Genomic DNA, 13,195 nt, shown 5'->3' with positions numbered 1-13,195 from the left:
CTTTAAAAGCTTCCCTGTGTCTCTCAATGGCACCAGCCATATTAAGAGTGTTCAGGCTGTTGTGGGGGAAATTAGACTTCTGCTTCAAACAGTGAGATGGGGGGGTGCAGTGCATCAAAGGGAGCTGCAAAATGGGGAAGGAGGGAAGGACACGTGGGGGGCATAAGAGGGGAAGGACAATAGTTGTGACACTGTTTGTCAAGCCCTAATTTCTCTGACTGACTGTGTGCCTGAAAAGTCGCTTGATGCACACTGTCAGGGCTGCCTCTAGGTCCCAGCTCACAGAGAACCAACGCCAGGCTGATATTATGTACAAAAGTCTTTATTGAAGTATAGTTTCCATTTTAAAGCCAGAGCGTGCAACCCTACGTCTAGACTCTAGATCGGCGAAGTCCTATCTGAATCACTTCCCCTTCCGCACCAGTTTAAGATCCTAGCCCTGCTCCACCTTCTGCGCTGCTCTCTCCTCCTCTGGGTCCTCCTGCCCTCTGGGGCATTGCCCTTCCTGGACTCTTCCGACGCTGAGTCACTTAGCTCCTCCCCTTGCCTCCGGCGTGCTTTAGGACCCGGTTCCCAATCCTCACTCTCTGCTGACCCGCGCTCCTGTACATTTGAACTTGCTTCTCGCGCCAACCCAGTGACCTTTCTCCTAACCGTTACACTGCTTCTATCACTGCTTCCCTCTTCCGTGACACTGGCCGGATCTGACCTCCCCTCCGTTGTACGACTCTCCGAGGAAGGCGTGGTCAGCTCTGCCTCGTCTTCTCTCCCTGGTGGGGGAAGTACTGGTCCCGATGCCTGGGACCCTTCCCCCCCACTCTGCTCTGGTGGGGAAACTGGTCCTGATCTCCAACTACTACTCTGGGAGTCCCTGCTCCCCCCTTGCTCCTGGGGCGTTCCCCTTGGGACCCCCCTACCCCTGGCCACTGGCGCTCCCTTCTGTGAATCTTCCGATTCGCTGGAGAGGCTTATGGAATCCCTCGGACCACTGTCTCCTCCTACACTGCCCTCTGATTCCTCGCCCTCACTCTCCATCTCCCATCTTCCCTGTGCCTCTGCTCCTGAGCCCCTGACACACACGCACAGAGATAGAGTGTGGAAGTGGCCACAGCGGCCATATTCACTTCATACATACAGTTCCCTGTCATGAGGGATTTTATCGTTAACCCATTCTGGGGAATGTAGCTATCTGAGGGGAATATGGAGTGTCTCCTAGCAACTCCCAGCTCCCATAACAAACCACAGCTCCTAGAATTCTTTGTGGAAAGCATTTAAAGTGGTATCAGAGGGCTTTAAACATATTATAAAGTGAATGTGGTCTAGAACTGGTGTACATCCTGAGGAGAATGCCACTGCAGCTAGAGCTGGGAAAAAAGAGATAAGGGGAATACTGACTGCTTTGCTATCCATGCGACGTGTGAGGGGTGGGGGGCAAGCTACACCGCAAAGCTTAGGCTTCGATTATGATGGAGCAGCTGCTGTTTCTGCTGTTCTTCACATTGTGGACCACCAGCATGGAGCTCTCAGGCCACTGGTGATCCATGAGCCAGTTTGGGAACCTCTTGATATATGCAACTGTGTTGATAGGCAACTTTCTCTATTTGCTCCAAAGTAAGATAATGTAACTCTTGTAGTGCTAATCATTAGGACTATTTTGGGCTCCTAAATTTTCTTTTAAAAAAATAATTCTTATTTGATTTTACAAGTATAGAACTATAACAATACAAATTACATATCCATATTTAGAGATATTTCCCAAATCTCTAGACTTCCCACCTTCCCCTCCATGGGTCCTATTGTCCACCTTCTCAACTGCATATTATTTCATAGTCCACATTTTATATCTCTCCATATCTACCTTAGTATTTGCTACATACAAGTGTTATTAGAATCCCGCTAATGTTTTCATCTGCTTATAGTGGTCTCCTAGATCATTTCCCCCCATTCTTTTGGTCTTCTTGGTTCCTGAGCTTTCCAGTCAATTGGCTCCTAAATTTTCTATAATTGTTGAGCTAGCTATTGAAAACCTGAGTACAATTTTACTAACAACAAGAAAGAAAAGTATTGAAAGGCGTTAGTTATGAAAAGGACAATTCAAGAGAAACAAAGCCATTGTAATGATATCCCACCTCAAGCAAATAACACTCATAATATTTGCACAAGCGTATGCTGTTATTCGAAAATTCCTGCGTGTTTTCGAACCGGTTTTCTTTTCCGTTGAAGAAGGCCGTTGAAATAGTTGTGTGGCACTTTCTAATTGAAAACATCACCAGAAATGTCACACTAATTAAGAAGGCCTGATAGAAACTGATGATCCGACGCTGGTGTCAGAACTGTGAGGGGCTTATTTTGCAAAATGTCAAACCTGCCAGAGTGTTAGCGAACAAAGACAACTCATTTTTATTTGTTCACAGTTTGAAGGGGAAAGGATGGATCTTAAGGCAACAGGGAAAGTAATGGTTGTTTCAAAGCATGCCACATTTTACCTTTTGTGAACAGCACTGCCTTTGAGTGACTATAGTGCAATATCCCATCCGCACAATATAGTCAGTGCTGAATAAATAAAGTGCTGAATAAATAAAGCGGGAAGGGGTGGAACTGTAACAATCTCTGCAACTGAAGGAGCGTGTCTGGATCCCATGTTACAGTAGCAAGAACAAATTTATTACGGCAGGGGAAACATCACATAGAAAGGGGAGATTATCCTTTTGCATCGCTGCCACAGGCAAATAGAGATCAAGGGAAAGGCTATGCACAGATTCACCAGGCTTCCCCATTGCAGACATTTCTCCAACGTGGCATGGAGGTGGACCTGGCAGTGGTGGTGGGGCAGGGCCAATGGGAAGCAATGCCATGCCCTCTTCATGCAATCTTAACAAGAGCCTGCTAGATCAGGATGATGGCTCCTCCAGCCCAGCATCCTGTTCTACAGTGGCCAAGCAGATACCCCAATGGGAAACCCGCCAGCAGGACCTAAGCACAAGAGCTCCATCTGCTCCTGCAGTTTCTAGCAGCTGGTATTCAGAGGCAATACTGGTTCTTAACTGTGGAAGGAGAGTGAGACCATCATAGCTAGTAGCTCTATGTGATTAAGCAACAATTAACCACGGAGGATAAGGCTAGTAAGTCAGGTGTGCATGCAGGAGCCAGGCCCTATGACCAATAGGACTTTGCAGGACTGGGGCCTTCCTAAGTTTGTTCTGAAGAGGCAAGGCATGGCCTCACAGGTGAGGCCGATTGGTAACTCACAGCACCTGGTGGCAAGAGCTGGGAAGGGATAGAAGGTCAGCATTTCCCTTTGGCTCTTTGCCACAGCAACACGCTTCCTGCCTTGCTGTGTTTGGCTTCTTGCTTCCTGATACTTGAACCTCAGCTTCTTGACTCCTTGCTTCCTGACCCTCAGACCCTTGGCTTCTTGACTCCAGCTCTCTGACCCTCGGACTCTTGGCTGCTGACTCCTGGCTTCTAGACCCCCATCCCTGCTCCCACCCTGCCATCTTGCCCCCGGTCTTGACGTCCCCTGCCGGGACTTCGATCACCTGTGAACCGGACCTTGACATAGTGACTGATGGGAACTTCCATGAGCTTATTTCTTTTCTACCTATTAAGTAGCAAAACAGGCTATAAATGATACGGAATGAAATGCACCAGTAAAATGTCAACCAGTTGCCAGAATGGACAGGGCTCAGAGGAGGAATCTTCACCCTTCTCCAGTCACAATGTCCCAGTAATGGGCAGAAATATGCCTGCTGAATGTTGCCGCTGCCTTCTTATCCGTGGCTCTTAAAGAAGCTCCAACACCAGTTGAGATACAGGCAGCCCCCTGTTCATGCGAAGGTTACGTTCCAAGGCAACACACACATCGGTGAAGTTGTGCATAACTGAAACCCACTGAAAAAAGCCTGCAAACACCCCACCCCACCCTCCATTCTGCCCTTTTAGTGGCATTTCAGTGACGTCTTTATGACATTTCCGGGTCACTTCTGGGTTCAGTGCAATGGTTGTATACACAGTCGCACACATATTGCCAGTTACAGATAGGTAGCTGTGTTGGTCTGCCATGGTCAAAACAAAATAAAAAAATTCCTTCCAGTAGCACCTTAAAGACCAACTGAGTTAGTTCTAGGTATGAGCTTTTGTGTGCATGCACAAAGAAGTATCTGAAGAAGTGTGCATCTGAAGAAGTGTGCATGCACACGAAAGCTCATACCTAGAACTAACTCAGTTGGTCTTTAAGGTGCTACTGGAAGGATTTTTTTTATTTTGTTTTGCACACATATTGAATATGCATAAATGGCGCACCTACCTGTATGGGCATTTTACTGTGTACACCCCCCCACCCCCACCTGTATCTCATATTTACCTGTTCAGTTTGAGCTAAATTACCCAGAATAATTAAACCAAGATAGGATTAAATATTTTCAAATTGTATTATCAATATTGAGGCTTTTGGTGAAGCATAATGTTGCCTGCAAGCTGTTGCCTGTCCTGAGGTGAGCTGTTAAAAAATAGATGCCCTGCGTGGCATGAGTCAGCAGCACAAGATCTTAGCACTCTCCAATTTGTCAGAGGTGCCCTTTATTTTTCTCATTGCTACACTCAACGATATAAAGGATATCAGTTTCTCTAGCATCCACTTGTTCCGGTAAGTGGCTTAGGTCAAATGTATTAGTAGCAGCAGCAGGAGAAGAAGAAGAAGAAGTGGGAGTGCTCTCAGTACTTAAGCTGCCTTCTCCAGGCATTGTCCCAGACTCTGTTGAAAGAGATTCAGTTTTTGTCCTAGGTGCCGCATGGTGAGTAAAAACACCTGGGTATTGCCACATTTGATCATTTGGCAGGTTGCTGGATGTGGTGCTTTGATGGGTGCGAGGTTCCTTTTCCTGTTTTGCACCAGTGGATGAATCCTGTTGCTTGGATCCCATATGAGGTGGTGCAATTTTTGAAGGAGATATGAGCAAATCTGTGGGAGAGCTGTGCAGCGGGGCACAGTGGGTCATCACAGGTCCTTCAGAATCAGTCTCTGACTCACTTTGATTGTCAAAATCTTCTTCTGTCAGGATGTTAATGTCCTTGTTTATTTGTGAATTCAGTCTGCCTTCATTTTCAACAACCATCTTTTCAACTGCTGCCGAGTCCATTTTAGCTAGGTTTTCTTCTGCACCGGACTGGTAGCCTGTCTCCAGACCTTCATTCCTGCTGCTTTCTCTAATGACTCCAAGATCCATGCTCCCGTGCCCCCTCTCATGGCTTTTCATGCTGTTTGAGGAGAAATGTCTCCCCCTGGAGTGCATTTCTAGCAACTTGCCAATGTGATGCATTTCGTGAGAGGGGAAGAAAACAGAGTTCTCACTCGACTGCCTTTGGTAGGACCGTCTTGTTGGGGCAGGAGATCCTTCACGGACACTCAGGAACCGTTTCACTTTTCTCAGCATCGAATGCTGCCTTCTGGGTTTATCGTTATTCCGCGGCCAGTTTTCTCCATGGAGGAACTGGCTATCAGTCAGGCTGCAAGTTGAAACATGAAAGCAATTATCATCCCTACTGCTAACAATGAACTCAATTCTTAGCGTGTGGATCCTTATGGGGCCCCATCCACACATGGTGGCATCATCCACGAAGAAAAGGGAGGCAACTTCTGCAAACCCCCCAGGATTTACAGAAGTACAACAAAACCTTTGGGAGGGTAACTCTATGAGGGGAACATAAAAAAAACACAGCCCAACCTCAAGGACTGCCTCTCCCCATATAAACCATCCCAGACTCTATGCTCATCATCTGAGGCCCATCTTGGTGTGCCTCCTCCATGTGAGGTCCTGAGGGTGGCAACACGAGAACAGGCCTTCTCTATAGTGGCTCCCCATTTGTAGAATGCTCTCCCCCAGGGAGGTTCGTCTGGTGCCTTCATTATACATCTTTAGGCATGAGACAAAAACGTTCTTCTTCAACCAGGCCTTGGGCAGATTAATATTATGCAGGTTTTTAATATGTGTTTGTGGGAAGGGTGGGTTATTGTTCCACTGATTTGTTTTAGTTATTTACATGTGTTTTTTGTAGTTTATTCTGACTAGTAGTCACCGATAGCTTCCTCTAACATGAATTTGCCTACTAGTCATGGTGCTAAAGGTTGCCTACACTGGATTGGAGGCAACGTTCTCCAGAATACCACCTGCTGGAAGCAACAGTGAGAGAGTGTTGCTGCCCTCATGTGCTTGCCTAGTGACTGGAAACAAGAGACTGCATGAGATAGCAAGAGCTCTGCTGGATCAGACAAAAGAGCTATGTTATTAATAGTCTGGTATCTTCTATCAAGAATTAGGTATGTCTAAGCCTGAATTCTTTTAGGACTGGGCTGTTAACGATGGAACAAACTGGGCCCATGAGGAACCATTTTGACCCTGTCTTAACTATGGTAGGAGACCGCAGACTTGCGTACCGCATTTCGATGGTGGATCCAAGGAAAGATGGAATACAGGAGTCTGCAGCTGCTAATGTGTAGGGCGGGCGGGCAGAGGAATCATCCCAGTAAATGTCTTTTTTCATTCTGGGTAAATTCATGTGCATTTCATCAACAGCCAGAAGTGAAACCTGGAACAATGGCCATGAATTAGAAAGCTTGCAATGCAGTTTTAGGCACAATAAACTCTGACCACAGTCTAGAGAATAGAGAGAACTGCACTATTCATACCCAGAACACCCAACATGACCTGGTCATTAGTTTTTTCCAAGCAGCAGCTCCTTGCACCCTATGACAAAATTATATTGAAACGTGGGCATTTCAGAAGCAATTTGTGAAGTGGTTGCTGTTTGGAGTAGGACGGATCTGCTCCCACAGGGTATCTGCAGGCCTTTGAGCATGCAAAAAAGAGCTCTCTTCTGGTAGCTTTAAGCTACAATCTGTCCAGACTAGCCAAAACCAGAGGAAAGTGAAACAACCTCAGAGGAGAAATGCCACCATTGGCCAGAGCACTTACTAGGGTTTGGAGTACCTGCTGTAGGAAAAATGCATGCATATGAACACTAAAGAGCCATGCAGCCTGGCATTTCAGATACTGCAGCAAAAACATATTTGGAACTCTTGATGATAGCATATTGTAGGGTAATGATGTGTTTCTCCTGTACTTTTGCCAAGAGAACAATCCGCCTCTTAGCTCCGAAATCAGTCACAGCAAAATAAACAAACATGGCAGGCAGTGAAGAGCCTTCAGCAATGTGTTGAAGTGGAGCTTGCGAAGAAGTGTTCGAAATATGTCTGTAGTCTAATCTGTGAAATGTGGGAGGAGGGCATCACGCAATATTATCCATGGCAGAAAATTAAAAAAAAAAAAATACATTGCTGCAGAGCTGAAGAAAATAATTGTAAGTGGCAGCAAGAAAAGTCACACCTGCAGATTCCTATCGATGCACCAATTTGTTTCAAAATCATCGTCGTCTTCACCAAATGGGTTGATGAGCTGCTCAGCAACCTGTTATTAGAATTGCACGTATATATAAGTACATCACCAAAAGCTGAAATATCAAAAGATATTTATGCTACAGATTTGTACTAATGCACAGTCCCCTAGAGGGTAAGGACGATGCTTTTGATAGGTGATTGTGCAATCTCCACATTTTCCCAAGTGGATTTTGCAGCACGCGGCACCTGATCTACTGGATTGAGAAATCTGTTGGAGTAGGGGAGGTAAAGTATACAAAGAGGCTGGGTTTTCTTTGATAAATCTGACAGATTCTGCCAGTTACAAAGAGGAATGGGTAGAAGAATCCAAATCCCTCGTCAGTCGTGCTGGGGCTTAACAGACCCAAGAAGCACGCGAGACGTAACCGGCTGTGTTCTTAGATAAATAAGGTATACTATTCATAGTATCAAATTATAAATTGCAGCAGAAGTAACTTATAAAGTTCGACAAATGAACAAAGTAGAAGACCCAGTGGATCAGATCATACTTTAGTCAGTTCATGCATAAGGTCCATCTGTGTAATGGTGTCTATTCCATCTGTCTGTTCGTAAAGTCCAAAAAATCCACATGAAAGGTTGTTACAGTTCCACAAAATCCTTACACAGAGTCTAGACAAGGATTTCCAGAATAATGGTCTTGTTTCGCCGTCTTGGGCTTCATTCGTACTTAAAGCTCATATGTGATATTACAGGACAGTGGATCTTATGGCATCATAGTATCTGCATGACCAATATCACCTCAAAAGCCCAGCTGCTCATGACTGCGAGAGCGGAAGGTGGGTGGTTCAGGAAGGAAAGTGTTATTTCATTATGTCACTTCCTGGGCTAACATGACGAAAAGGTCTATATTGAGAGCCAGTGTGGTGTAGTGGTTAAGAGCGGTAGTCTCGTAATCTGGGGAACCGGGTTCGCGTCTCCGCTCCTCCACATGCAGCTGCTGGGTGACCTTGGGCCAGTCACACTTCTTTGAAGTCTCTCAGCCCCACTCACCTCACAGAGTGTTTGTTGTGGGGGAGGAAGGGAAAGGAGATTGTTAGCCGCTTTGAGACTCCTTAAAGGGAGTGAAAGGCGGGATATCAAATCCAAACTCTTCTATATTGGGCCTATCTTACCATCCTGTGATGGCAGAAGTATTGGCTCAAGGGTGCAGTGGTTCCTAGCACGAACCCAGTGGATTCAAGATTTTACGAACAATTATGTATCTAGATGCTACAGAAGTAGGACAATAAGACTTGCTATACTACCCAGCTAGGCAGATATCTGTGAACAAGAAATCACATTGCAGGGCATCCTTAAATGAATGTGGAAGATATAAAGGAGAGTGACTACAAGTGGAAACATTGTGTTGGCTCATCTGCCACAGGCAATGCGGCACATGATATCACAGTCTGAAAAGAAATGCAAACCAGGACAATTAAGTGCTATTTTAGGATTCCTGGATATGAGAACTGAACAGATTAGTGACTAATCCAGGACAACACAAAGTAGGATTAAAAGGGCCTCATGTGAGGGGGACTGTTGTCCTATACATAACAGCAATGACTGGCAGCCAGACAATGATTTCAAATAACCTGTTTTGCAAACTAACTTGTATTCAGTGCCATCAGTAGATGCAAATGTCCCTTTCATCTAAGACTTCATAGAACCTTTATTTTCAGTGAGGATAGAACTCACAGGAGGAGAATGCTTTTATTTTTATGTATCTTTGTTATTTGTAGAAGGAACCTTTGCATAATACCTTTGGAGCTGTGCTGTAACTTCTCCTTCTGGGCTGTAATGCTTTATGGTTTACATTGCTATTTATTTTTGTTATGTTTGCACTTCTTGTTGGTTAACAAATCAACACCATTTTTTTATTTTTATTTTTGCGTTCTTCACACTGTCGTATTAGGCAGGCAGTAGCGTGTGTTTTAACATTGTTACCGGGGCCAGCAGCATAATTGCAACAAACCTCTTTTGATAAAAATTGCAGCAGAGGGTGTATTCCTACTTGCGATTTCACTATGACAAGGTCTGCTTTGTAGGCTTCCAAGGCATGGCTGGACAGTACTTGCAAGAAGGACTTGTCATGTAGCTGCTTCGGGACTTTGGGAGATTGGAAGTGCTGCTACTTTTTTAGTTGCATTGTGACATTAGGAAGTTCTTATGATGAAATTGGACTGGGCTGTGATTTTTTATTACTGTTATGTACTGAGTCGAATAGGATCCAAACTGCAGCAGTCTGATTGGTCCTAGAACAATAGGATTCAGAATGCAGCAGTCTGATTGGTCCTAGAACAATGCAGCAGTATGATTGGTTGGCAGGAACCACCCAATCATGCTCCAGATTGAAGTGAATCCACAACCTGATTGGTTTACAGTACAATTCCGGAATTAGCCAATCATGTGCAGCCCATTGTGTAAATAATGTATATAAGGCAGATACTTTGAGGGGACTTTCATTCATTCCTCCTCACCACTATGAGCTGAATAAAGAGCATGAAATCACTTTGCGACTCCGAGCATATTTCACTGGCGACGAGGATGGGATCCCGCTGAGCTGACTGCCACACACAGCACCGCAGCACCGCCACCTGCCGCACCGCTGCCTCGCACCGTGTATCCAGGCTTCAGCTCCGGGACACAAGGAACTCAGAATGGCAACTGACAGCAACTTCTCGCCGTTCAACCCAGCATCTGGAGACTGGGAAGCGTACGCCTCCCGTTTCACCTTCCTCCTAGAAGCCAAAGGGGTCACCGATGATGAAGACGCCAAGAAGAGGGCAATATTCTTCAGCGTCTGCGGAGAGGAGACATTTGAAATCGCCCGGGCTCTCCTTGCGCCTGAAGACGTTGCTACTGTTCCATACAAAACAATAATGGAACAGCTGAAGGGGCACTTTTCGCCACAGCCCTCAGTGGTGGCTCGTCGAAATGCCTTCTACGCAAAGCGGCAAGCCCCTGGGGAAACCATAACTGGGTTTGTGACCTCTCTCCGCCAAGCCGCCCGGTTCTGCAACTTCTCAGAGCTGGAGAACATGCTTCGTGACCGCCTCGTCGGTGGCCTGAGGGATGAGAAGCTGCAACGACGCCTCTACGCTAAGAAGAACCTAACGTTCCAGGTCGCTCTGGAGGAGGCCCTGGCAACGGAAGCTGCCGAGAGGTCGACACAAGAGGCACGGCCGAGCCAGCCGTCCCAACCGAGGGTCCACCATGAAGACCTCACCGACGACTCAGGATCTGACAGGGAGGAGGTGCACCGAGTACAGCAGCGCACTCAAGCAGCCCACATACCACAGCTGCCTCGACGAGAAGGAGGGAACTGCGCAAGCTGTGGAGAAAGTCATGAGAGGAGGACCTGCCGTTTCCGCAATGCAGAGTGCAGACAGTGCAGAAAATCGGGACACATCGCCCGGGTGTGTCGGGCTCGGCCCACCCGACACCAGGCATCAGACGACCAATCCAAGAACCCCAGGTCCCGGGGCCCAACGCACCAAGGCAACTCGACAGAGCTCACGGACTTCCAGGTATACCAGTTGCCCCACCCCAACATAGAGAAAATTTATGTAGAGGTACAGATAGAGGGGGCCCCATGCCGCATGGAGCTTGACACGGGTTCAACTCTATCCATAATCTCGGCAAGGACCTTAAGGAAACTGTGTCCTACTGGGGGTCCCAAACTCAGGCCGGCCCCATTCACCCTCCGGGACTTCCAGAAACGTAAGGTCCCCACAATGGGGGTGGGGACCTTCAGGGTGCAATACCGAGGGCGGACGCGGCAACTGGACTTGCTTGTGGTCAAGGGCCCCTACATTAGCTTACTGGGATTGGCATGGTTTGGACCACTGGGGCTAGCTGTCACCGGGGTGAACCACACTAGCTTACAAGTGGACGTGGACGCCATATGCAAGGAATTTCCGGGGGTTTTCGATGGGAAATTGGGACAGTATACGGGCCCCCCCATTGCTCTACAGCTTGACCCCGCAGTACGACCAGTCAGGCTCAAGGCCCGCCGGGTCCCGTTCGCTCTGAAACCCCGTATAGACGAGGAATTGGACCGGCTCGTGGAGCAAGGAGTGCTGGAACCGGTACCTAATGCCCCCTGGGAAACCCCAATCGTCACACCTGTCAAGCCTAATGGCTCAGTCCGCATCTGCGCAGACTACAAATGTACCATAAACAAGGCCCTCACGGCCCATGCATACCCAGTGCCAGTGGTCAGCCATGTCCTTGCCACCCTGGCTGGGTCGAAAATTTTTGGCAAGCTGGACTTGGCCCAAGCATATCAACAGCTGCCAGTAGATGAGGCAACAGCAGAGGCACAGACGATTGTGACGCACAGAGGAGCATTCAGGGTAAAGCGGCTACAATTCGGTGTCAGCGTGGCACCAGGCATATTCCAGAATCTAATGGACTCTCTCCTTAAAGGGATTCCTGGCGTCACCCCCTTCTTCGATGATGTGTTGATTGCCGGGCCCACACCAGAGGAGTTTGAGGACCGCCTCCGCACCGTTCTGCACCGTTTCCAGACAGCGGGTCTCAAGGTAAAGCGGGAAAAATGTCTACTAGGAGTGCCCCAGGTGGACTTTCTGGGATTCATGGTGGACGCAGAAGGGGTCCACCCGACTGGGGACAAGGTACAGGCCATTTGTGATGCCCCAGCGCCCAGGAACAAGACTGAACTTCAGGCCTTCTTGGGACTATTGAACTTTTACCATTCCTTCCTTCCCCACAAGGCGGCGGTAGCGGAGCCCCTACACAGACTCCTGGACAAGCGGGCCCCTTGGGTGTGGGGCCATCGCCAGGAGGCCGCATTCCAGGCAGTCAAGGACTTGCTTGTCTCAAACTCGGTCTTGGCACACTTCGACGAGAGGCTGCCGGTGGTGCTAGCATGCGACGCCTCACCCTATGGCATTGGCGCTGTCCTGGGACACCAACTCCCAGATGGAAGAGAGGTACCGGTGGCATACTTTTCCCAGACACTCAACGCAACCGAGCGGAACTACTCACAAATCGACAAGGAGGGCCTGGCAATCGTGAAGGGAGTAAAAAAATTCCATGATTTCTTGTATGGGCGGCCCTTCACCGTGGTGACTGACCACAAACCGTTGCTTGGCTTGTTTGCCCCCGAAAAGCAGACCCCCCAAGTGCTGTCTCCTCGTGTCCTCAGGTGGTCAATTTTCCTTGCCAGCTACCAGTATGCACTGATTCACCGCCCTGGGAAGGCGATGGGCCATGTGGACGCCCTCAGCAGGCTACCACTACCAGAAACAGGCCCCGACCCGGCACCTGCACAAGAGGTTATGAGCCTGGAGCTGCTTCCCGACCGCCCCATTCAGGCACAAGAAGTTGCACACCATTCCAAGAAAGATAGGGTCATCTCCCGGGTCCTGGACTGGGTGTGGAGGGGATGGCCCAGCAGCAGCCCCGGGCCAGAATTCGCCAGCTACACAACCCGCAAACATGAACTGTCGGCCCACAAGGGGTGCCTGTTATGGGGAAGCAGGGTCGTTGTTCCCCAGCCCCTCCGCAAAAGGGTCCTCACAGCCCTACACGAGACACACCCAGGGGTAGTAAGAATGAAGGCCCTTGCCAGGAGTTATGTGTGGTGGCCGGGGATCGACGGAGAGATAGAGGCCTGGGTCAAACACTGCCAGGCCTGCCAAGAATCCCGCCCAGATCCCCCAAGGGCCCCAGTCCAGTCCTGGGAGTCTGCCCGAGCACCATGGTCACGCCTGCATGTGGACTTCGCTGGCCCCTTTC

At 48.3% G+C, this 13,195-nt stretch overlaps 1 protein-coding gene across 3 annotated transcripts in view; it reads right to left on the bottom strand.

The window, feature by feature from the left end:
• Positions 1-4,556: 4,556 nt before the first annotated feature.
• The window catches only part of BEST3 (bestrophin 3), a 56,590-nt gene continuing 47,951 nt past the window's right edge, over positions 4,557-13,195 (bottom strand). For 2 of the 3 annotated variants that reach the window (XM_081878538.1, XM_081878540.1), the window contains 3 exons: positions 7,383-7,463; positions 6,434-6,585; positions 4,557-5,505 (listed from right to left, as the gene is read on the bottom strand). In XM_081878538.1, coding sequence (XP_081734664.1) covers positions 4,566-5,505; positions 6,434-6,585; positions 7,383-7,463 — 1,173 coding nt within the window. In that variant the 3' untranslated portion in view covers positions 4,557-4,565. The remainder of the gene's footprint in view (positions 5,506-6,433; positions 6,586-7,382; positions 7,464-13,195) is intronic. The other variant, XM_081878539.1, reaches the window with a different exon arrangement.

Source organism: Podarcis erhardii, assembly GCF_964252035.2.
Source record: "Podarcis erhardii genome assembly, chromosome: 10".
Classification (NCBI taxonomy): Eukaryota; Metazoa; Chordata; class Lepidosauria; order Squamata; family Lacertidae; genus Podarcis; species Podarcis erhardii.
This window is presented reverse-complemented; position numbering and strand designations above follow the sequence as displayed.